This window comes from Xylocopa sonorina, chromosome 5 (assembly GCF_050948175.1).
Source record: "Xylocopa sonorina isolate GNS202 chromosome 5, iyXylSono1_principal, whole genome shotgun sequence".
NCBI classification, from domain to species: domain Eukaryota; kingdom Metazoa; phylum Arthropoda; class Insecta; order Hymenoptera; family Apidae; genus Xylocopa; species Xylocopa sonorina.
This window is the reverse complement of record NC_135197.1, coordinates 13,719,555-13,744,939: the sequence shown is the minus strand read 5'-3', so window position 1 is coordinate 13,744,939 and position 25,385 is coordinate 13,719,555. Positions and strand designations below refer to the sequence as shown.

Genomic DNA, 25,385 nt, shown 5'->3' with positions numbered 1-25,385 from the left:
GGGATAACGTCGGAATGGCTACCGATGAATAAATTAACCGGCGAGCGTGTGTATTTATTCTCCTCCCCGTGTTGCGCGTTGACGGTAACGAGAAAATTTGCACAATGTGCGTAATATACACACGTGTATTACGCGTACAGCGGTAGGGGATCGATCCCCTCGGCGAAAATAGAGGAAGACGAGAAAGATGAAAGGAGGGTGGTACAGGGACAAAGAGTAAAAAGTCGCGGGAACGAAAGAGAGTAGGAAGGAGAGACCGATACCGGGTACCTGGGTTACGGGAGGCTGTGCACCGGTGTAAATGCAATCAAGAAGGCCTCAATTAGACCGTCACGCCGTACATCCCTCATCTCGGAGTCTCACCGTTTTCTCCCTCCTCCATCGTCCGTCGTCCACTTCGTCGTCCTCTTCGCTTTGCTTTTTTCCTCTGCCTCCCTCCTTTTTTCTCCTGTCCTGTTACGCGTCCTCTCTATTACGCGATATTCTCGTTTTTAATCGAGTTGCTTTTGTTCGACGAACATGTGACCCGCGGAGGGGTGGGAGATGGTGTCGCGGGAACGATATTTAAAACATGTTACTCGACGATAAAAACGCGAAACGGGAAACTTGACGCTTTACAGTTAATTAAATTATAAAATCGAAGAGACGAGCGGAGCAGCAACGATTACGAACGATTAATTTGAGGTCGATACGAGGATATGGGGGGGGTAGAGGAGCAGGACGCTGCCGTAAACCGTCCAGTTTCCCTATCGTTAGACCCTATTAAACCAAGTATAAGGGAGCACGAGGGAGGTCTGCCAAGTTTAAGCAAGCTTGCAGAGGCTAAGATTAAGGGGCTGTTTAATCTGCATCCATCGCGATGATAGGTAACGCTGTGGAACCATCGTGGGGGCCTTCACGTTAACCGAGTTAGTTACAAGCGACCCTGTAATTAGGGATTGTTAACTGGATAAAACGTTACGCGTGCTGCGCGCGAGATGACGTTCGAGAGGAACGATCGACGTTTAGAAGACGGGAAGTAAGGACGCTCCATCCACCGAACGATCCGATCGAGAGAAAACTGAAAAGCCATTAGGGAATACGACGCGAATATTCATCCGTAGGGATGCGCGTGGAACAGATGCGTCAACCGAGCGATTCTCTTCGAATTAATAGCTATTTTACGGGCGCATTCTTCTCGAGCCGTCTCGATACTTTATTTCTCGTCCGGTTATTCTTTTTTCGAGAGAGTGCAGCCGGTTTGGGAGCCGGTCGCTACCGATCGCTAAATTCATTCCAATGTAGACAGTTATTAGGTGGCTAGAACCGGTGTAAAACGTCGCGGTAATGATCGGTTACTAACTAACTGGCTTTCCCCGGTATCCCTCGGATGTATAAACATCCACGTATTCGTACGCAGACCGGCGCACTTAGCCGGCGTACCCGCGGGCATCCTCGATACTGTTTACACCGTAGTAATTTGCTAATGGCCAGGCCAACACGATGAATTCGGGATCTCGAGTGGCTGCGTGGTCTGCATCTCGATCGGCCGCGATCAACCGACCACGCGGCGCTGCCCAAATGATCGAACCCCGATCCCGAACGGGACACGCCTCTCCTCGTTCCCATCCCTCTCTTATCGCTTTCGCCACGCGTTATCGAGCCCGCTTCTCCGAGGGAATGTTGATCGATTACTTTCGTATCGCGAATTATCGCCTGATATACGGCTGCTCGACTGGACGTTCCGTGGAAGGTTGCAGCAGGGGATATATAGCGGAAGGGAAAAATGAAAAGAGAGAACGGGAACGAACAATCGTGGAAAAAACGCGATCGCTGTTAATAGCCCGTGGTAGATATTAGATCGCGGTGGATATTAGTTGGATCGAGTAAATCGAAGAACCCCTGTAGAACGCGTAAATTCGATCGGCTACACGCGGTCGAGTCCGAGAACGACGCACCGGTGCAGCTCGAATGCCGCGTCAATCGTTCGATTTATCAACCCGAAGATCGTTAGCGGTCGGAACGGAAAGGCAGGAACGTATTCACGACGCCGTTAATTAGCTGACGCGCATTAACGGCTCGAGACTTCATTAAACTGTAAAATATTTAAATAACTGGTCGCGGCGGGCGTGCCCGGCCGCGAATTACTTGTCACAAGTCAGAGTTAGGCGCAACGAGTACGCGAGATAATGGGATGCCTTTTCTGAAAGTTGACGAGCCTGCAAATTAATATCCTCTCCTCTCTACCCCCGTTGCGTCTTGGTTTTAATCGCCGGACAATCGATAGGAAGGGTTCGCGTAATAAAGAACGCTTTTCGTTCCCTCTTCCTTCGTCCGATGATTTCTTCCGGCGTCGCGAAGAAAATGAAAGAACGAAAGTGAAAGAAAAAAAGAAGAAAGGTAGGTGAGAGAGTTAATGAAATGAAACAGTACAATGGACACCAATGTTCGTTTTACTCGTGGGAAATGAAACGAGAAACCGTCCGATAGTGTTGCGTTCTCTTTTTTGTTCGAGATCCTCGATTGGATTGGTAATTCCTAGTTACAATTCATTACAATCGATTCTTACGCTAACGTTCTCGAGATCTTAATGTTCACTTTGATGTCGGTAGGTACGTACGTACCGCGCGAACGCGTGCTTGCGCGAATAATATTTGGAAAGGATCTGATATTGTCGTCTGATGCGCGATTAGAGAAATATGTAAAAGATCTCTTAACAAATTTACGCATACGTCGTTAATTATTTACAGGCAACTTATCAGGCTAGGGGTATGCTTATACAGTCGTAAAACTTATCGTAATGTCGTTGAACATTTAAGGATTAAAGAACGCGTCTATAAATAGTATTATTTTTTTTCTTATCTAAAATGCGTACAGTGTGTCCGTGTGCGACGAACCGTGTAAAAGGTAAAGAAATTACGCGCTGTCCTCGAACGACTTTTCATTATCAAATAATCTCGCTCGCGACGGATGAATTTTCTTTGATAAAAATCACATTTCATGTAATAGTATAATATGTCACGCGTCAACCCTATTCGTTTAAGAACTTTGCTTCCTCGACGTTTGCGATAAAAACGTTTGCACGGATAAAAAGTGTGTTCGAGTTTTCTGTTTCTTTTCTTTGCTTCTCTTTTTTGGACGGACATCTTTCGATGATGTTTGCTTAAAAGGTAATTTTTCCAAACGCCATTAGATCGTTTGCGATTTGCTAACACGGTGAGCGACAGCGACCTTCATCCTCGCGTATCACGAATCGTTTTTCAAATCTATCGGACTTACACGCGAAGCATCCGTTGGAATTCCGTGAAAATCCCGGATGAACGCGTCGCGTGTTTCTTGCCTTGCGAATTCTAATTACGTTCGAAGATACATCTAAGAATTTCGAGGGGTAAGGAGGGGTGGAGGGAGAGAAAAAAGAGGAATGAACACGAGAGATATCCGCGAGAGGTATTCGCAGAATTCTTCCGGGATTTTCACGGGCTACGAAGGATAGATTTGAAAAATACATAATCCCAAAGTTATTTCGCACGAATACGCAGTTTGAAACGTCGCGTCGCCAGTACTGTAAATTACATTATACAGTATTGTACACGAAGAAACCACTTTCGCTTCATTCATCTTCTCTGCGTGATCGTTTGGACGTGAAGTCGGCATTGCAAGTGGCGGTATTAAGAGAAAGGTTGAAGATACTCGTTTGTACATAGACAGGTATGTCGTGTTTCTCTTAACGAACGACATCGCAAAAAAATGAGTGTCGCTTGAGCGATTCGTTGGGTCACAATCCACGCTAAAGAGCAATGACAATTCCAACGACCGAAAAAGAAAACCGGGTGAGAATTTTCCAAACGGTCGTCCGAGTTGTCAACGCAGACGCGACGCACGAATCGTTAAGTTAAGTAGTTCTCGCATTACGAGCGTATCGCGAGTAACGTTTCGTACACGGGGCCGTGTTCCTTATCCGCCTGTTCCTCGAGAGTTTCCGAATTTCATTTCGTACCAACGATCGTTAAGACGATAAGAAGTACCCGGAGATCATTCCCGCATCCGGTTTACGCCGATAGTCTTCAACTGGAGCAACCGTTGGTATGCAATTCGAAACACTCGAATCAGCGTTCCTACGATTAGATTACGTAACGAAGGCACAAGTGATCACAGAAAGAAGGATTAACTATCATTCGACCTTCCTTCGCGTACATGCAATTAATGGTACAAAGTGCTCGCGGCCACTTATCGTTTGAGTAACTTCTTTGGCTCGTATATCTTGTACGATTTAGAGGCACAGTTCTAGGTATCGTTCCTAATGGTAAATGACAAAAGAGTCGTTACGTCGTTGGCCCGCTTATCATTTTACCCGTGTCGGTTCGCGTTCGAACGAAAGAATCGCGTCGTGCCCGCTGGCCCCCCCGTTTCCTTCGGAATAATTCGAGCTAAGCGAGAGGAAACGGCGCGCTCAACGGGAAGAGATCGCGAACGGTATCGACGCGGATAGGCGATTCGAAACGGTTAGAATCGAGCGGTCGAGAGTGGAAGTAAAAGGGGCCCGTTAATAGAATCGTAAGCAACGATCTCGCAAGGTCTCGTATATACATATATATGTATATATATACGTGTACGTGTGCATGTCGGTGTGTATCGGTGTGCGTGTGCACCTAGCGCGTACCTAGGCGTATCTACTAGGGTCGAGCCTCTTCAGCTGATGAGATCTCCGTTCTTGCGAAGCATCTCGAGGTGGAGCTCGTACTCTCTGGCCTTGAGTCGTAGCGAGGCGATGCTGTTGGTCCGTCTGTCGATGTCGGGCAACCCGACGCTGCCCGTGGGCGAACCTTGGGGTGAACTGGCGGTCGGCGGTACCTGTGGTACCGGTGGGTGCGGGAGGGTGATCGCGGGCGCCGGCGGCGGGGGCGGCGGTGGCGGTGGCGAGCCGCGGACCAATTTTGGCCGCTGCGCCGCCGATATGTTCGCCAGGAGGCTTTGGAAGGACGCGGCGGAGGTGTAGGGCAGGGGCATGCCAGGTGGTAGCAAAGGTGGCGGTGCCCGATGATAGGGATGAGCGGTGTAACTACCGGGGAGGACCGGTCCGTGACCCAGAGGTGGATAACGAAACGCGTCGAAGGGTTTCCGGAGGGCAAACGTGCCCAGGTGGGCGAAGGGGTTCGGCAAGGTCGGCGCGACGACCGCCGACGGTGGTGGAGCACCTGACCCCAAATACGGATTGTACGGATGCGCCTGAGGTCCGACCTTCTCCTGTTTCCGCCACTTTGCCCGTCGATTCTGAAACCAGACCTGTAACCAAACAGCGTGTTTTATTCCTCTCGATACTCATTCCTCCTCTCCTCTGTTCCTTTCTTAAACGTCTAGAACGCTACCGGATTAAACCGAGCTACGATCGAGGGACCGATTTCAAGGAAACCCATTTCCCATCCGATTCCGGTTTCGAAAGCCAGAAGTGCCAGCGTTCGCTGGAAGTTGTTGTCGGGGAACCGTGAAAGTGCGAATTCTGGTTAACGTCACGCGTTCTCTCCCTTTTTCAGGAAACTACCGGTGTATTATTATTGTCCAGGGAATGGAAAGGAAACCGAAATGATCGCTGCGAGGCAATCGTCAGCGATCCTTGTCCCTTACCTTCCTCCCTTTCTCGTTCACCTTACTTTGCTCGGCTTACCTGACTCTTTCCTCTGTTTTGTCGATACTCTTTCCGCGTGATTTCACGTTCAACCGATACTTTCGATATCTAGCATAGATCCGAGCTTAAAGAAGTAACGCGAGGGTAACTTCCAATAGCGTCAACCGACATCGAAGTAAGCGTCGTTCGTGACGCGTCGACCATTCGAGCGCATTCCATCGCGAAGGTTCCTCGAAGACTCGAGCTCTAATCAGTTCAACGGAAGCTCTCCTCCCTCTCGTCCTCCTCCTTTCTTTTTCCCTCGGTTTCTTTAACGGACTTTAATCCTGCAGTCTCCTTTTCGGTTGTTAGGTCGATTTCGTGTCGTGCAGAAGCGAGACAAATCATTCCACTCGAACGAATCGCCGTTTCGTGTATCTAGTTAAATAACCGCGCAACCGAATTTGTCGCAAACCGATTTCGCTCGTCTCTTGAAGAGGTAGCGGGTAATAAAGTCGCGATCCACTTAAGCGGTCGCAATTCGTTTCGAGTTATTACTGGAGTTATTATGGGAGACGCTTAATATTCGGTGGAATACTCGCGTTTCGTGGTTGTCAGCTAGGAAATCAAAAGAACCGCCGAGAGATGTAGACACTCCTAATACATCGGCGCCGATGTGGCCACGTCATTGTGTAGACTAGGGGGCAACGGAAGGGGACCATTTCGGGATGACTTTGCGATCCGAAAATCGATTCGATCGATCATTCGACGCAACACGCACGTGGAAGGTATTTTGTGACCGGTGAGATTACAGCTCTTAGGCCACCATACGGAATCGGTATACCCATAATCGGTTTCCCTCGTTTTTTGTTACCTCCACGCATCTCAGCTCGCTACCATACAGCAACCGGGGTGGCGGCGGTGCGGCGTAACAAGCACGATCGTGTTTATCTTCAATTTAATTCTCACAAAGTTAATCGAGCAAGGGGAGAAAGCGGGTAATCGTTCGTTGGGAAGGATTGCGCAACACGGATTGGCGTTTGGTTGTGGGACAGAGGAAAGGAAGGAAAGGGGTGGGGGAAATAAAAAGGGAGAAAAGAGAGGTCGGGTGAATCGAACGATCGGTCAGAAACACCGGAACATGCAAAGTCGTTGCTAGGGGTACGGAGAGTTAAAGGTGATGGGGTGTGGGGGGTCGGGTGCTAGGACCCCCCACGGTGAGCAGGATTGCCCCCAGCAGGGAGCTAAACATCCGACTTGCGGCTTTTAAAACAAAACGTAGCCACGATTCGCCGCCGGAACCTAGTCGTTTCGTGCTTAATCGTGCCGCATTAATTACGCGAACGCCGCGCCGCACCGTCTACATTCTCTCTCTCTCCTGCCGCGGCGCCATGCCCTCTTCCTCGAACGGATCCTGTCATTTAAATAATCATATTTACGATTGACTGGAAATTAATACGCCACGAAATATTCTTCGACACGTATTCGTGAACATTGATCAAAATTATCGTTACGGACAGGCGACATCGGCGGTTGAATATTTATCGATCGTGAGCGTCCGCGATGCACCACGGAATGATTAGCACTGTCGCGAATAATGGATACCGTGTCGTTCACTTAAATACCGTCCACCTATGGCGTGTGCTCGTCTTTAAAATCTGGATAAATCGTCGATTTGTGGCGGATGACAACGTATTTGCAAGTATAATGAATAGTATCAAGCGTGGGCCTCCGAGGCGCAAGAAAGACACGCGTAAACGGCCTCTCGGTCGAGGGAAGACGAATGTATGCAGAGAAAAAAGGAGATCGTCCGAGGTAACAGGAGGACGAGTGGCCAACGATGGAGAGAGAGAGAGAGAGAGGGGGGGGGGAAGCAAAAAATAATGGGGAATAAATTAAACTAATTGAATGAATTGGTCGGTCGGTTGATTGCGCGTCAAATTCTTACGCATCGTTGTCCTGTTTTTCTCCTTTCACGTGCGTGGAAATTATATTCTGAAATGATATAGCAGCATTCTCCGATAAACACTGGTTGCTCTAGTCTTGGTTGCTTTCCGTCGCGTGGATGTAAACAGAATTCAGAAGCGCGCGCGAAGAACAGGTAGCCTGTCCGATGAATACAAACAGTAACCGGAAAGACATTTGGAAAATTGTGTACGTCGACCGACCGACAGGTCAGTGTCTCCGACGCGTTCGTTGTCCCCCGAGACTGTCCGATTTTCGCTTCGATTTAGTCGGTCGCGGTGTGCGGTGCGCGAAACATCTACTTCGAATATCCGTCGCTCACATCTTTATCGTTGCAGTTCGACGATGATCGTGAAATCGGAGTGATAAAGCTGTCGGAAAAGACTGGACGAGATCGAGGGTACGAGATGAACGAAATGGTAAACGACACGGATGGAACGCAGAAGAACGAAATGATAAACGACACGGATGGAACGCGGAAGAACGAGGGGACGTGCAGTTCGAGGCTTGCGGACATCGCGACGAAACAGCCGGAGGGCGGTGAGTAATTTTTCAAATAAACAAACTTCTTTATTGTATGTACATGTAGCGAGATCGACGAGTGATTTTTGACTCACCTGTATTCGTGCCTCCGTGAGACCGATCTTCATGGCGAGTTCCTCCCTGAAAGTGAAGAAAATCGTGACGTTAAACAGTTGCTATATAGTGTGTTTTTTGTACGAACGACGTCGGTTAAGTGACTAAGAAATCCGCAAAACAGAAAATAATCATAGGTTTATCGAGCTAATCGAAACGTTTATAAGATATTAATTAATCGCAATACATCTTCCGAGAGACGCGTAGCTTTCGATTCGATTGGCGTTCACATAAATTAGCGTGACGTGTGTTGCGGCTGATGGTAGCACGGCATTTTCATAATTATTCACCGCTGACCAAGCCGGTGATGGTATCTCGATTTTTACATACGTACATATTTAGCGAAAGTAGGTACACGGGCGAGCGCGATCGTGTTTAACGACGACATTAAGCACACCACTGTTTACAATAAGTTAGCCGTTTGTAAGAGATTATTAGTTGCACGATCGTAACGTTGTATCGGTCTGTGTAACGGAATTCGCGAGTGACTTACGTCGCGGTAGTTGTTGCTCGTCGATTTTCGACAACCGGCATTTTTCAGCGATTCCTTGAACTCCGTTCCGTGATCGGGCAGAGATCGAAGAAGGGAATTAAGCGCGTTGTATGTCATTTAGACCGGTGGGGAGGGAGGGGGGGGGGGCAGAAACTAAATTCCGGAAGCCTTTCGTTTCTCGATTTCGAAGGTTCTTGTTGCGGGCCGAAAGGGATCGCGACCGGCGATTACATCGATGTCCGAGGCAAAAGCGAATCCCGCACGCTGTCTCGGTGGACAGCCTGCGGGGCTTCTCATCTCGCACGCAAATTGCCCAGATGTTCCACGAAATCGCAAGAGAATCTCGGTGATTATATCGCGCGCACAGAAGCTGTTACCGCCGCTGCCTACCGATCGGGACCGCGTCAGTTTCGTGTTTAGGCGTATTTGAGTACGCGAGCTTCGTCTCTCGGTGAGCGCCCTGGCGAAATTACAGGGACTTCCTGGCGAACCGTTCGGAATTGATCGACGCTGATCTCATTCGACGACTCTCTGATTCGACGACGACGCGCGCGCGCGCGCGCCCATTAAACGTGTCTATTAACTTTCGACGATCGGTAAACGAGAACGGAGACGGACGGAAAAGGTGAAGCCGATGTCCCGTCGGGATGTTGAAGAGCGCTTGTGATCGCACCCGACCGAGAGAGCACCTTGGCCTGTCGGTAATAATAATTCAGCCTTTCCCTTTTTCCACAACGTCCTTCTGGATTTAATAAGATCACGAAATTTCGCGGTTAGACGGCCGTCCCTAATTACACCCGCCGTTCACCGCGAGTCGGTTACCCTCGATTCGCGTATCGTTATTATTACGTATCTCCCCTTCCTCGATGTCCTTGCGTTCTGGAAAGTAAATGCGCCACTCGAGATTAGTCTCGGCGTACGACTCGCGTAGTTTCTCTGCATCTTCTTTCGCAAAGCCGTGCATCGGTGCGCGATGACGCTAGAGGTATATTTGTACCGTAAAAACGCTCGCTTCCTCCGTCGAGGATAAAAACACGCGTAAGGAACGCTTGCGATCGTGCGAACCAGGTGTGTATAAATACGCAACAGAGGAAGTAGGGAATTCTCGTTAACGATGTTGGCGCAATAGTCAAGCGGTTGCGATCAGGTTCGGAACCGAGGCGCGAACGGAACTGCGGTTTCGCAATGGGTACCAACCAACCACCTCGGGAGAGTGTTGTTCCTCGATTTAATTCGATTAGGTCTGATTAGACGCGAGCCAACTTCTTTGCGAACCTTCTCACCTTGATTTCCTAACGATACAGCGACAAAGGGTTCGATTTCCTTGCGTGTATCGCGGTAGCTTTTTCTCCGCGCCGCTTGTCCGATCTCGTTACGTTTCTCGTCTCGCCTCATTAAGATTGTATGTTTTTCTGGGACAAATAATGAATAAACATCGCGGAAAATCATGTTTCTCGCCGAGAGCGATGAAAAGTTATTCGAAACGATTCGATTAATTTATATTATGTTTTCTTAATCGATTTGTTTGTACAACGAGTTGTTTGCATAAATCACCAAGTCGAAGGAGAGTGAGAGAGAGAGAGAGAGAGAGAGAGAGAGAGAGAGATGATTAGTGGCGTACGCGACGAAGGAACGGAACGGAAAAGAAAAAGAGATAGCTGTAAGAAAAAATGGAGACGGCAAGAAAAGGATCGGGACGAGTGGCGTGCGCGATGCGGCCGAGAGAGGCTTGGCGCGCGAGTAATTCGAGTAATTGCTGGACAATTACATTATCTAATTAACCTCGGCGGGCGAATCGGCGAGCGTTGCCGAGGAGAGTGCGTGATTGTCCCTTGTGGCGTAACCTTAATCATTATTGTTTAACATGCTCGGAATTGTCGTCGACCGTGATCGAGGCTGGTCGCGCGACCGATTCGCTCGAGTTTTATAACTCTTCTTAAAGAGAGAGAGAGAGAGAGAGAGAGAGAGAGAGAGAAGCGCGCGTGGTATTTTTCGCCATTGTCAGAGAGATTGCTCGGTGCAGACGGTTTTACACCGGGTCGCGAAACAAGGCGAGATAGGAAAGCTGGTAGCTACGAGGTAATATCCGTGCATAATGCGATGCAATCCATCTCCGCTCTAACGATCGGGTTGGTCAACGAACAACCCTTGGAATTTGCCATTAATCTCGGTATAAATCATACGTCTCGACTGATCCTAGAATGTTGCGGTTCGAAACGGCAATTACCGTAGGAATGACACGGTATTACGGACGATTTCGCGGTATCGGCCCGGTGGAACTTTCTTTTACGTAAGTGCAGGGCGGAAATTAATTTGTCGTAATCGTAATAGCGGATGGGAATTCGCAACGCGATTTGATTTTCCATCGGCAGAGCCGAGTTTTCGTACCTTGTATTGGCGATGCGGTGCGAAACGGGTGCGAAACGAGCGCGTAACGCGCACTTAACACGCGTACTCCACGCGGAGCCAATTACCGATTGGCCACACTGTCGTCGATCGGATGGCAGGTTTTTTTTCTTCTCTCCTCTCTTTCGAACCCTCTCGACGCCGCGAGAAAATTGAACGTCATCGGCGCGTCCGAGATTTTCGGCGTAAAGGTGATTAACGACGAGAGAGAGAGGGCGAAAATTAGAGAGCGTGTCGCGCGGTCTAATTAGCGATCACCGAGGCACTAATCTCATTTGCCAAGAAACGAATAACGGATCGGCGAGGCTGGCGGCATTTCTAATCGGGAGCATGACTCGTCGTTCGATTAATGACAGGAGAAGTTACAAGCCGGGACAGAGCGCGTAAGAGGGTAGGAGAGGCGGTCGGAGGTGGGAGAGACGAAGAAAAGGACAGGATCGGGGAGGCAGTCGGAGAGCACCGTGGAACTGGTTCCTTTCCACGGATCACTGGAAACAATCATCCTTATTAAACTCACCACCGAGCCACCCTACGGATATAAAGGTATTCTCCGGAATGATTTACCGGGAACTGCGCTCTGCCCTCTGAAACAGGTGGATCTTTTGAACCGCGTTTCGAACGAACGATAAATTTTATAAGTAAAACCTGCTACGATCCGTCCTTCCTTTTTTCCCCCCCACCCCCCACTCTTTCGAACGCACGTATCCTAGAGAATCTACCGCGATAAAAAAAGGAAGAGGGAGAGAGAGAGAGAGAGAGAGAGAGAGTAAAAAGCAATAAAGTGCTATTCGGTTCGGTAGGTGAGTTTGATCGGATGATTGGTCGAGGTACCTACGGTAGCTCGAGCCACGCGATTCTTCTAATCTAAATTAGATCTTAAGAGCTCGTAAAGGTAAGTGGCTTGCGTTTGAAGGCTTACAACATCCTCGCGTATCTAGATACTTTATCGTACAGATTTCCTCGAGCCGCTCCGATCGGAACAATACAATTTTAAAAGTCGTCCCGGGCGAACGTTCGCGATTTCAACCGGCGTACTCCGCGTAACTTAACTTCCGATAGAACCGATCGCACGCGCTTCCCCGTACAAGCAGCTAATGAATATGCATCGTAATCGAGCCGAGCTTTCCTCCTCTCGCGGTCAGCCTAGTCGATAAACCTAAGCGACCATAAAATCCAATTAGCGTGAAATTAATACTCCAACGCGGTAACGAAAAAGAAGGAACAAGAAAGGAACGATCGACGATGGGATTAATTTATATCGAAACGGCAAAAAGATATCCGAACGGCTTTGACGCCGGGAGGAAATGATCCGCGATTAGGAAACGAGAGATTACGTGATCAGGCAAAATTGCTTGCAAAAATTGATCAATTTCTTTATCAAGCTACGATCTATTCGAACCGTTCTCCTCGGAAATTGCAAAATTAACCTCGCCGTTGGTATTGGTGCGCGTGTAGGAGGAAAGTAAAAGTGGTCGTCTCGGAATCGTGACGACTTTTGATCGCCGAATTTTGATCGCGAGCAATCGTACCTGCGCCTCCTCGGAGCTTCTCTGCGTATCCTCCTGCCCCCCGTCTTCTGCCCTTTACGTTAATTACGAGCGGCCATACCGTGGCCGCAGGACCGGACCTATTACGAGCGATTACACCGCTATTAGTTACCTACCGGGTGTTCCGTGCTACGAAAGAACTACGCGAGGGGAAAAAAGAGGAGGAGGAATGAAAAAGCTACCCGGACAGATTGCGGTACACCCCGATGCTCTCGCGCGTTGCTCTATGCAACTGGATTTAACGGCCAGCGGACTTAATAACGCAGAATCATCGTTTTGCACGCTGCGCGGCTGAATTTGCATGACGACGACGACGATCTTCGGAGAAAAACCGGATGATCGATGGCTCCGCGTACTATTCCTCCGAATCGATTGATCTCCTGATCTTTTCTAGATCCTATTGACGCACGCGTCGATCGTCGTCGCTCGAATCGATCGCGTTTCATACGGCCACGTCGCGGCAACGGCGGAAATCGCGAGGATGTACGTTTTATTGACAATAGATAGCCGGACCGTGCCGTTGGGGTTGACGTCATCGGCGAGATATCCAAGTTTGGTTTATGACTACGCTCCAAGGTCTACACGAAGTGAACACCGTTCCGATCGTAAATCCGTTCGGCTATGGAATCTGTGAAAAAAAGATATTTCAGGGCGGCGGGACGCTCGCGGACGATCGTGGCTCCGTTTCAAACGATTCCATAAAACGTCGATGGAAAATGCACGGGGACGGCTCGTAACGAAATATTTCGGCCCGTGTCGGACGACTAATAGCCGGCCGAGCAAGTTCTTGCCGTATCTTGATCCCGTTACACGGGGAACCTGGAACCTGACAAACGCGGCTAGACACCTCCTCTATCGTCTAGACCCGCGGGAGGTACACGGGAGGAGCTTTCTATCAACCGTAACGAAGATACCAGAGCCGTTGCCGGAGAAGGACGATTCCCGGTGTAGCAACTTCGTCGAGCGATCTATATTTTCAACGCGAACGCGTCGGATCTCTCATCGCGTCGATAGTTTTCTTTTTTTCTTCCCCCTCCCCGGTCTTTTTTTAATTATTTTTTTTTTTTTTTTTTTTTTTTTTTTAATGGATTCGTTCAATGTAGCGGTACGGTCTCGCTGGACGCTCACCTGGTGAACACGTCCGGGTAATGAGTTCTCGAGAAAGCTTTCTCGAGTTCCTCCAATTGGAAGCTGGTAAAGGTAGTCCTATATCTGCGCTGCTTCCTTTTCGGTGCGAAGTCGTCGACCTCGGTTTCGCTTTCAGGGCTGGTCGGCGCTGCTCTAGGGTGGTTGCTCTCCTCCTCGCCGGTCGCTCCTCTCACCTCTTCCGTAGAGATTCCCATTTGAGTAGATTGAGGTGTTGCTGTCGTGCTCGTCGTTGTCGTGGTCGTCGTCGTAGGTGGAGGTACCGATTGTTGGTGAGCTTGCTGGCTCACCTGTTGTAGGCTCACCTGATTCACCTGGCTCGAGCTGCTCGTGCTGCTCGCAGGACTTGTCTGCGGGACGGCTTGTTCGCCGCCGCCTCCTCCTCCTCCCCCTCCTCCTCCTCCTCCTCCTCCTCGCGTCGAATGATCTGTAACCAGAGGGATGACTTTATTTATAAATTCTCCAATCACCCGTTATATTACGGTTTATTGTTACTCCGAACGTTCGAGCGCGAATGTTATCGATGATTATATTTATAGCCAAGAATTGCAAATACGATTGTGCATAATTCGCAGCTGGTTTGTCGCGCGGTCGAACGACCGCGTCCAGTTATCATTTAAATTGGATTATCCAGAACGGTGGAAGAAAGCCTGGTTTCTCGTTTCCGGTGCGAGTTACTTGAACCGTTTCGATTCATTTAGAAATCTATCGTTGGACATTCCTGACACGGCAAACGAGCCTTTTCATCGCGTTATTAGATCGTCCAGGATACCTATCTCAAACAGATATAGACATCCATAGTGAAAATTGCAACTCCTCGAACCATTCACCCGACATCAATGTCATTCGCTACATCATCGGAGCGCGTACAAGACGATTCAAAACGCGAGCGCGCGGAAGAGAAGACGAAGAGAGTGTCGCTCGGCGTTATTCGCGCGTCCCGTGAACGATCGTTCGCGAGACGATGCGAGGAAGAAGCGAGGGATCCGCTCCGTATACTTTTGATTGGGAATGTACGCGCGTGTACAGGCACACGAAGAGACGCAGACACGCGCAGAGGTTGAAATACAGAGACAGAGGGATACGGAGGAGGACAGAGCTATCATTCCTTTCACCGACCTTGCTGCATTAATGATCCCTACAAGCCCACACTTCGGCACGTTCGGCGCTGTGAGTGATCATGTAACAGCGTTCGATTTGCTTGTAACGACCAGAATCATTTTCACGCGCGATCGATACTTGGACATACCGAGCGACGGATCTTACCTCGTGCTTACAACCTGCTACTGATAATCCCCATCCGCAATTTGCAAATGGTATTTCGCCGGTGAAACCGGTTCACCGTGGCCGAGAAATTTCGCGAGGGTTCAGCGAAATTCGAGCGTCGATAGGACCCGTCGGGGTTGGTCAAACGGCGAGGGAACGCGTGACGCAGAAAACGGCGGGGTTGGCCGTGGAAAGAGAAGGAAAAACCGAGACGGGGTTCGCCAGCTGTTTTTAGTCGGGCCGATTTATCGGAAATGAGTTTATAATGCAGGTAGCCTGGACGTAATGCGAACGATAAGCGAGAGATCTAAGGCTGGGAAGGGCCTCGTTCGTATTTTTTATTGGCTCCCGGCCGTAAACGGCGAGTGCGTGTTGCGTCGTACATGCTGGTTCGTGTTGCGCGGCTGCTGGCTCGTAAATAGAAAAGGAGAGTGTAAGAGAGGATCGCGTAGGTAGCCCTTTACATTATAATAGCATTAATGGAGTTCGGAGCCGCGCTTAATGCCTCGTTCGTTCGCTGACCGGTCCGCTTCGTTATTAACTGAAAATTACCGAAACCGAAATTTAATTCACGTAAACACTGTAATTTCCCGGCGGAGAGGAAGCGACTGTTCGCGACTCGGAATCCGCCTAGTCGAGAGAACCCGCCAGCTTCCACGAACGATTTTTATTTCGAACGAGAATTTCTCGACGAAATACGAGAGAGAGAGAGAGAGAGAGAGATCGTGGTTAATTCACCGTCCGTATCGAGACTCGCACAATGTTAATCTCGAACGGTTGCACGCGGTTGGCGTGTACCGCGAATGCCTGATTAGATGCGTCACGGTCGATTAGATGGTTCAGATGGAGTGATTTCCGAGAGAGCGGCTTGAAAATCTGCTAGTCATTTCTGTCATATTTGCACGCCGCTACGAACGGTCGTACGTAAGTATGCACGCGCGACTATGTGTACACGATCGCGATTTATGGGCATAGAAATTTGCACGGCGTAATAAACTAATTAGCCGACTCATTGAGGCCGCGTGTGTTTCTCGCGGACGTGTTATAATGGGCGAGTCGGCGTATACTATGTTACCTAGAACGATGATCTTGCGTTAGCAGGCTCGCTAGAATTTTCCACGTTTTTTCCACATCGCGTTCTTCTACATCCGCGCTGCGTCGATTCTTTTTCTCGCTTCGCGAGAGGGCGCGTACCACGAAAACTCCTCGGAGCCAGCCGAGGCTAATGGGCAGGTTCTCTAGATGAAACGATAAAAATTGCCGAGCGAGCGTTGCGTCGATGCGTACCCAATAATGGAATCGAGAGCTCTGGTACCGCGCGACGCGTTACATCAAAGCTGTTTTTGCATCGAATCATACTTGCAAATTCGTTCTCTTAATAGACGCATCAATGCATCCTGTGACAAGAACCGGGGACGGTCGGACGTGTTCGATTTCTCGGCACGATAATAACAAGCAATTACGAATTATCGGCGATTCAGCTCGGAGCCGGTAGGCTGCTCACGCGATGGCGCCCTCGATTACGCGCGATACCTATTTACCTTCCGGATGCAGGCTACGCCCGCGCATGCGTTTAACCGTTTCAGCCGCGTTAATTGCCTGCCTATTATAATTGCAACAATGAGGAGAGATCCAACCGCGCAACGATTAAAAGATGCGAAAGGGGAGATGAGGCGAGCCGTTTCGATGCGAAGCGGAACGGAGCAAAGAAAAGACCGAGAGAGAGAGAGAGAGAGAGAGAGAAAGAGAGAATTCCTTCGATACGTACACGCTCTGAGAATCGCCTATCTCTGCACAGGGATCGAAAAATGTTTGCATCGAGTCGACGCGTCTGCGAATTTTTCTCGTTTCGATTCGCGCCCGGCGCGAGGCATCTCCGACGCGCGCGAGTTTCCCAGGAAAACGTGCTGCCGGCAGCCGCGATTACAATTTAAATGTTCTTACCACTGCCGTCGGATCGCTGTTTCCCCGCTTGATTATCATACAAAGTTACCATCGACACGCGAGTAACGTTCAACCGCTAATGAATCGAATTGCTCGCGTATGGACGCGCTTCATATTTGTATGCATCGTCGCGCGCGGAACGATCATCGGTAAATTACGAGCCAATCTGCACGCCGCCAGCTTTACGTAACGTCGTTATTTCGCGAAAACGTACCAAAGCCAGAGACGATTACCTTTCAGTAATCGCTCGTGTTATCCATCATTTCGCGTTCCGATTCGCGCAAGCGAAACGACTAATAAATTGTCCCGTTACCAAATCCAACGATCGTTACGCGTACGCGTGTGTGTTTTGTTCTTTGCTGAGCGCGATGGAAACCGGCGGCAATTTGTAAATTACGCTCGTCCCGGTCGGACAAGCTGAATTAACGATTGAAATTCGCGAAATCAATTAACGATAGAGAGATAGAGCGCGTTGAAATAATTTGTCGACGTCAGGGAAATTGGAAGACCATCGATCATCGCCGGGTTGGCCTTAGCGGTCTACGCTCGAGCCGCGAATAAAAGTATAAGCCCAGCGGTAACGCGAACGAACGACGCTGGTATCTCGAAGCGGAGGATGTTAATGATTCCGGTACGATAATCGGATACGCGTAAACGGCCGCGGGCGTATACTTTTGTCTTGATAGATGCCTCGCCGCTCGGCGAGCGTTCATTTTGTTACAAATCGCGCGTGATAATTTAACGCCGAACGAGAAGCGATCTTTAAACCGAGGGGAGAGAAAAAAATGTTGGCGCGGAGCGTGACGGAGGATCGTAAAAGCCTCGCGGAACACGTCCTTCGGCGTCTATCGTTCCCGATTAATCGAGCATCTGAATCCGAACGAATAGGTTTGTCGCGGTACCTTCGTTTAGGTTCGGCGCGAGGCTGAGAACGCGCGCAACGGTGCCCTCGTTGGTTTTTTTCCTTCCTTTCCCTGCGATCATAGCTGCGCGTACAACAGACGGTACTTATGTACAATTACAATTATCTACGGCAGTTAATTATCCCCAATGTCACCATTAATTACTAAATTGCATCGTTGTTGCTGTTCCCCGGTCGGTGTATCACGGTCTTGGTGCGTGGAAAATTGCGCGGATACGAGGCGTTGAAAAAGTTTAATAGAAACCGATAATTACTCACGGACGGTGACGATAAATTTTATACGTACGGTTGACTGGTAGTAACAAAGATCGCATATTAATTAGCCGGTCGTGGCCGACGCGTAACAGAATCTGATGGATTGGTAGTTACGACAAGTGTGTCGCGGTCTACCTATAGATAACGTTTAACGATTCCAGGTATCGCGGATGAAAGCGATCGTTCGAGGATCGTTTGAAACGAGACGAACAAGTACGAAGAGATTGAAAAGTGGTGAACTCGTAACGGGTAGAACTCGCGAGCGAGGATAACTTATGGTTGTAACGGGGCATGAAATGAAGTTGTCCGGTTTATCTTTCGGCATTATCGTCGGCCTTGTTCGTTCTATTTTCCGTGCCATTTTCTACAAAGTAAACATTTCGCGGTATTTGCGAATTAAGGTAATTACCGTGAACCGGGTGGTGGGAAGGTGGTAGTAGTAGTAGTAGTAGTAGTAGTAGTAATAGTAGGCAGGAAAGAAACGCGTGCGCAACAAAGACAGGCATGTCGCCGTGCGCGCACCTCTCGCAGAAGGTTGCGGAGAAGTGGACTCGGGCTTGTTGTTGATTAATGCTGGGTAATTACGTTTTTTTACCGTCCTTGTAATTGTTAATAATTGAACGTAATCGTAATGGGTTTTTAATCGCATTAGGTTAAATGTGTGGTATATATCGCGGTGGGTATTGCGCAACGGAAAAGAATGGCTGAAAGAGGACATTTTCTGCGCCGGAAGCGCGTCGCCGGTGCGTCGTCCGGTTTTTTGACGTCCGCCGGCGGAGTTTAAGTGTTTTATGATATATAAACGGTTGACGGTGGACTACTTGTCGTCGTATAGCTGTTTGCACGATCATCCACGATGTACGTCCACCACCACCAGCGTATTATCGTAAAGGCGAACGGTTAAAAAGATAATTTAGCCATCCGGTGATGGCATTCTCGTTTGTTACCACGTCGAAACCACGATGCGACGCCAGGAATTATTATAGTTTTCTGCCGGAAATACATTATTCGTCGCTGGCCTTTTTGTTCTCCCCCCCTTTCTCTCTCTCTCTCTCTCTCTCTCTCTCTCTCTGTCTCTTTTTGAGAGAGAGAGAGAATAATAACAGGCGTTGCAGGACGATGCAGCGGGGCGCGAATAAAAGGATAGCTGTTTTGCATAATTGTCGAAGCGTATACCGACGGTGTAATCAAGAAATGAGGCAGCTTTTTGGAAGCGGTCTGGCAAATTTCACCTTGTAAGTTCGATGCCGCCTCTTCGCAGACCGATCTTGGTCATTAACTCGGTCCCTCTCCTCCTCGCGTGAATAGTGCGGCCGCGAAAAAGAAATTGAAAACTTTATAACGCGAGAGAGTAACCTTCGACGAGGCATGCCCGGCCGTTCCCTCGTTCCTCTATGTACCACGTTTCCATTTACCAATATTATGATACTTTCCGACCGTTCGGTAAAATCAATCCACTTTCGTACCCGATATTTCCGTAATTAATACCAGCTCATAAATTATCGAACAACTACAGAGCCACTTCATTAAAGGCGTCCGGTCGGATTGCGGGCGCAGATACCGCGAGGAGGAGAACACACCGATACGACCCGGTGTAACCAGCTTTTCTACCGGTTTTCCAAATCCACTTACGCGTCGTTATGTCGCATACACCGAGACGGTACGTCGTTTCTTTTCACCGCGGATCCGAGTCGCCTTTGATTTATGCGCGACGGTTAAGGTCCGATTACTCTCTCTCTCTCTCTCTCTCTCTTTCTACCTTTCGCGATGGTTTATCGATCATTTTTGCTTAACTTTGCCCGATGCATCGTCGACCGACGAGGACAAGGTTCGAAAAAGCATCGAGAGCGAGCGAGAGACGGTACCATTGTTTTGCGCCGTTCCAACGGAATTCTAATTAAAGAGATCGACAGATAGGCCAGAGGAGCGTAGAGAGGCCTAGCAGCTAGCGAGGCGAGCAGGGTTATTAGACTTGTTCCTTTTTTTTTTTAGCCGAGGGTAGGAGGGGAGCAGCAGGGTGACCACCGAGGTCTGCAATTATTATTCAATTTCCGTAACCGCAGTTATCTTAACCCGATGTCACAATCGCGCAGACGGCAGGGCAGCCTTTCCCTGTTGGCCGCGTGTTGTATCGCGTGTATCGCGCGCATGGTAGGTAGTAGGTAGAGAGATAAATCGTTGGAAGGGAAGGAGGAGTCGCCGGCGCGCGGTGCAAAGGGGTCACAATTAAACCGCATTAGTGCACCGTGCCGCGGACTCTCGCGCAATCGTACAGTTGCGCGAGCAATTTTCGAGTCACCGCCGCCGGTACCTTGACATTCTTAACGCCGCGACCGTGCCGTGCCGTTCCGTTCCGTTCCGTTCCGTTCCCTTTACACCGACTCCTGCGAGAGAGTCTTTCGTCAGTTTTGAACGCGTCGCCTCGATTCATCGATTAAACGCGCGCTCGCGCGCGCTCGCGTCGCTCGTACACACGTCCTACGCCGCCGTTACGTCCCTCGATAAGGATCGCGAGAGTCGCGGTGGTAACCGTTGTCATCGTTCGCGGTGACATGCGTCCTTTTAATCGCGTTTCGAAAGCCTGCCGAGCGCATCGAGGCGACAACCTGGCGTGACCCTTGCATTCTACGCGAACGGGGCTACGGGGCCCGGCGACACTGGGAATAATTAGTCGGGGTAGCCGTGAATCGTCGTCGTCGTCGTCGTCGTCGTCAAGTGTAGAACGCAGGATATCCTCTGGCGACAATTATTAGATAGCGGATCGTGGAACAGCTAGCCGCGGAAAAGTATTTTTAGGCAGAAAACTCTGGTGGTCCGTCCCGCGGTGGGTTGAAATCGGCCGGACGAACGTCGCAAAAATTCGCCCCGTCGGAGAAGTTTCCGATTCCAATTCCATCTTCTCGGGCGCAGTTCCTTTTCTTTAATCTTCTCCCGCGGGCAACTTCTTCTCTCCCGCTTCGTGGAACCCGGGAGGATTAACCCGTCACAGATTCGGTGGAGGGCCAGGGACCAATTTAGTCTTTCCGTCTCTCTGTTTCACGTCGCTCGGTCCTGCTCACGGCGAGAGGCCGTTCTCTACCACGGGCTTTCAGCGAACCCGGGTGTCGGGTTCTTGGAGTTTCACGGTGGTTTTCGTGGCGCTATCCTACTGCTATCTGGTGCCGCGGTAATGTGCTTGCCTTGTCCCCGATTAATCCGAGTCCTCGGGACCACTCTCGGCCTACAGATATGCGCGCGTCCTTCGACAGTGGCGGTCAAAACGCCGCGTCGATGCTTTTTTTCGTACCCGGCCACCGTTGCTCAGGAATTCGACGATCGTCGCGTGTACCTCGAATTTGCCCGATCTCTTGCCGACGAGACGACCAAATTATTTTATTCCCTCCAGGTTTCGACAAAAGCCCCCACCCTCCCAGCCTATATCACGAGGAACTTGGCGAGGGAAAACTGTCTCGGTAGTTTCGACGACGGAGGTCCTCTCCGATGGGGAATACCGGGTTTATGGGCTGTGCGGTGTCGCCTCGTTTCCGTCCCATCTCCTACGATCATCGGATCTTATCTGTCACGTGGAATGTCGCTGTAGGTACGAAATACAAATAAGCTCTCGTGGTGACCACACTTCGAATTAGGATCGAGAACCTTTTAGATGTTATCTCAGATTGGCGCACGCTGAGGAGCCACGTGCCTCCGACCAGAAATCCGTCGCGACCGTCTAATTGACCCTCGTTTAACGACCGGCTCGTTCGAATAAAACGTAACCGTGTCGCGCCGTCTAGGTAATTAATTTAAAGGGCTAATATCGCCGTACCGACCGTACGACCGCGTTGCGAACGCTCCTGCCCGTTCATCGGACATAGTCACGCGAACAATTACACTGGAACAGAAGAAGTTCAATCCGGTCTGCGACCTATACGATTCTCCGTATCTTGACATTCCACGGGGCTTTCTCAGAATGCGATCGTTTAGCGGTTATACGGGAGCAATTCATCGAGCCAACGCATTCCGCTGTCTAATCAGTTTAACATAAAGCCGCCGTCCTCGTCCCGCCGCTTCTTTCGCCCGCTTTTTATTTAGGAGAAGAATCCGCGCGCGACGAGTCAATCCCGCGGATCCCCCGGGGAACGTTCCGATCGCGACAGCCACCGACCACCACCGCCCGATGGGTGGTCAACCGATTCTCCGATCTACTCTTCTGTACGGAAGATGCTGATATCCGTCTCCGCTATCTTTCGCCACGGTGCACACTTTTACGACGTTATCGCTGTTTCACACTGGAAAACAGTACTCCGTCCCCGACATTATTCTTCCATTCCGTCGTTGAACGCATCAGCGCGCACTGCTCCCTAAACCAGCTCCCTCCTCCGTGTCGCGGCGCTAGTTTCGCAACGACGCGAACGCTGGATCCGATCCACCTTTTCCCTCGGTTCCTTTCTTTACCAGCAACGGAAGCACTTAATGCATCATTTCTGGCGACACTCGGGCAACACTCGATTTCTTTTTCCAATCGGGACCGTCGTCCACCACGAGTGGGAAGACATCCATAAAAGTCCGCACAGGTGTTCGACCTAAACATGGCAACCTTCGAGGAATCGACTAAAGTTTCTTCATCCGTGTCGGAACCTTATAGGATCGATGCCGCGCGCGGGTTCTCCGGCTGCTCTACTGCCTCTATACCGGTGACTCGGTCTACGGTGGCTAGAGGGGGGCAAGAAAATCTGGTACCGTCTTCGCGGTGCTCGGTTCATGAATTAAAGAGGGAGGCGCGCGCCATCGGCGATGACACGCTGCCGCGGCTACCATTTCTTGTCCGTCCTTCGTGCGCTCCGATTTCCACTCGGATCATCCGCGAGATCGACGTCGCTGTCGTTTTGCGGTAATTGTTCCCTCGGCACTCGACTTCCCATTGCCGTTGGTGCCATTAAGAGCTTTTCAACCACCGTCCACCACCGCGTCCTCTGTCTCTCGCCTATACATTTCCTCTCCTTCCTGGCCAACCTACCAACCTACCTCTACCCTCTAAATGGACCCGTCCGCTTTTTCTCCACGAGCACGCATCCTGATTGGTAGTTCCTTGATGAAGACGTCCGCTCGAACCGCCGCGTCCTCGACAAAACTCCGCGATACCTTCGATCGCGTTACCCGCTGCGAGTCGCATTAGCGTCCCAGCGCTAAATGTCCCAACATTTTTCGTCTATTTTCTCGATTCCCGATCGAGCGACTCGCCAGCGGGAATGCGCACGCGGAAGCGCGATAAGAGAGCTGGCTCCTCTCGTAAATGGAGCGATATCGCGTTTTACTACGTGGCAATTACGCCGAGTTATTATCTTTCGACTCGGGGACTCGAATCGTATTTTTTTCGCGCTCCTCGACACCCTTCCGTAATTACGAACGTATCCGCGTCTGAATTGCCGGCGATGTGTTTATACGGGATCGCTATGCAGGAAACCGGCACGTGTGAACTAGCTCTCGACCTCGGTCAAGCCGCTCTGTTACTCGCGTTGCTTTCATCGTTTCGCCGCAACCGATTTATGCATTTATGCATACGTGTCCGCCGTTACTTGTAAGTGACAATCTCGAACGCGCGCGTACCCAGATTCCGAGCTAATAAAATCGCTATTGCCACACGGAAGACTTTTTTAAACGGGATCGATCGTAAGGATGATGGAGCCGTTGGGAAAGAATCAGGTGGTGAGTCGAAGGTGTTCAGGACGCGATCGTTTCGCACCGGTAAATAATCGTTGATGCGGATGAAAGAGGACTACAAAATAGAGGCGGACGCTATTAATTTTCTCCACCGGTTCGCGGTAGTTTTCCCGAAGAGGCGTGTTCCCTGGCCGCATTAACTCGGGGAAACACCTGTACGATTACAGGCGAGGCTCTCTAGCGCGTTTGAACTCGATTAGCCACGAAATTTCATTTCCTCCGCTCGTTCGTCGTCGCCGTCGTTGTCGTCGCCGTCGTTGTCGTCGTCGTCGTCGTCGTCGTCGTCGTCGTCGTCGTCGTCGTCGTCGTCGTCGTCGTCGTCGTCGTTGTCGTCGTCCTACGCGCAGCCGGGTTCTCATGCACGGCTGCATTCCACGGGCTAGCTGGAACGGAGGCAAAGAGAAGAAACGAACGGCGTGTATACAAGAAGGATATTTGTTTGACCGGAGGAACGCAGCTGTCCGTGAGCTGAACGTTTCACCGATCATGCTTGCCCTCGCGCGCGTCCAGATGTCGTAGAGGGGACGCGCGTGAAATGGGGATGCGCGTGATTCGGGGTGGAGAGAGATCGCAGACACGCGCGTATGCGTGCACGATTCGGTGCCCGAGGGCATACTTTTAATTTCGCGGGGCCCATTACGAAAAGTGATATGCACCATTCGGAAATAAATAGCCAGCAGCGGACTCACGTGCTTTTTGTAATGAGCCGAGGCGAGTTGCGAGGCTGGCGAACCAGGAGGGTGGGGGATAGCGAGGAAAATGAGCGCCGGTATGGTGGCAGGTAGTGGTTATCTCTCGAGTGAGCTCCCAGTTAATGACAACCCCTGGTCGAAGCCTCTACCCTGCCTATCCCATGTATATCAGCTATCTCTGCCATTTCGCATCTTCTTACGGCCGAGTTTCGTGATTTCGTTTACCGATTTCCCATCACCCGTTCGACCCGTCCGTAAAACCACGCGCGCTGCTTACTTATCTAAATTCACCGGAACGCTCGCCACGGTACCCACTGGGCCCCGTGCACCCAAAATTAGCCGAATTTACAGACGGATGGCCGATTAAAAATTAGCCGCGCGGCGATCGAGCCGCGCGTTCCAACGGGATTCCGAACGAGAACTCGCTCGACCAGCTGAAATTAATCGCGTTGCCTTAAATAACTCGACTTTACGACATGGAAATGTGTACCGCGTCTGCTCGTAAAGCAATTTGTCGCGGATTTTTCCCGCCTATTCCCGCGTTACGATCCACGACGGACGACGCCAGTAAACCGAGCTGCGAACGTCCCTCGCCAACGTTTCTCGCTCCGAGTTATGCAAAATAATCGATATAAAGGACAAACGTGCCGTAATGAACGCGTATTACAGTTATCGTCTAACGATATTACCGTTTTTTTAATAGACGGTGTCTGTCGAACAGCGCAACCGTCGCGGCCGGCCACGATGCCGACGATAATTTATTTAATAACTCATAATCTGCATCACGCGGCCGCCAGCTGAAAGCAGCCATTTTTTAACGACATTCGCTATT

At 50.2% G+C, this 25,385-nt stretch overlaps 2 protein-coding genes across 2 annotated transcripts in view; both read right to left on the bottom strand.

Annotated features, from left to right (window-relative positions):
• The window catches only part of Rpl18a (ribosomal protein L18A), a 110,362-nt gene that overhangs the window by 33,814 nt on the left and 51,163 nt on the right, over nt 1-25,385 (bottom strand). The window lies entirely within an intron of this gene.
• Nucleotides 4,599-25,385, bottom strand: part of LOC143424066 (homeobox protein aristaless) — a 43,885-nt gene continuing 23,098 nt past the window's right edge. Inside the window, exons 3-5 of the mRNA XM_076895874.1 lie at nt 13,757-14,201; nt 8,164-8,209; nt 4,599-5,262 (exon numbers count right to left, since the gene is read on the bottom strand). Of these exons, the coding sequence (XP_076751989.1) occupies nt 4,669-5,262; nt 8,164-8,209; nt 13,757-14,201 (1,085 nt within the window). The 3' untranslated portion in view covers nt 4,599-4,668. The remainder of the gene's footprint in view (nt 5,263-8,163; nt 8,210-13,756; nt 14,202-25,385) is intronic.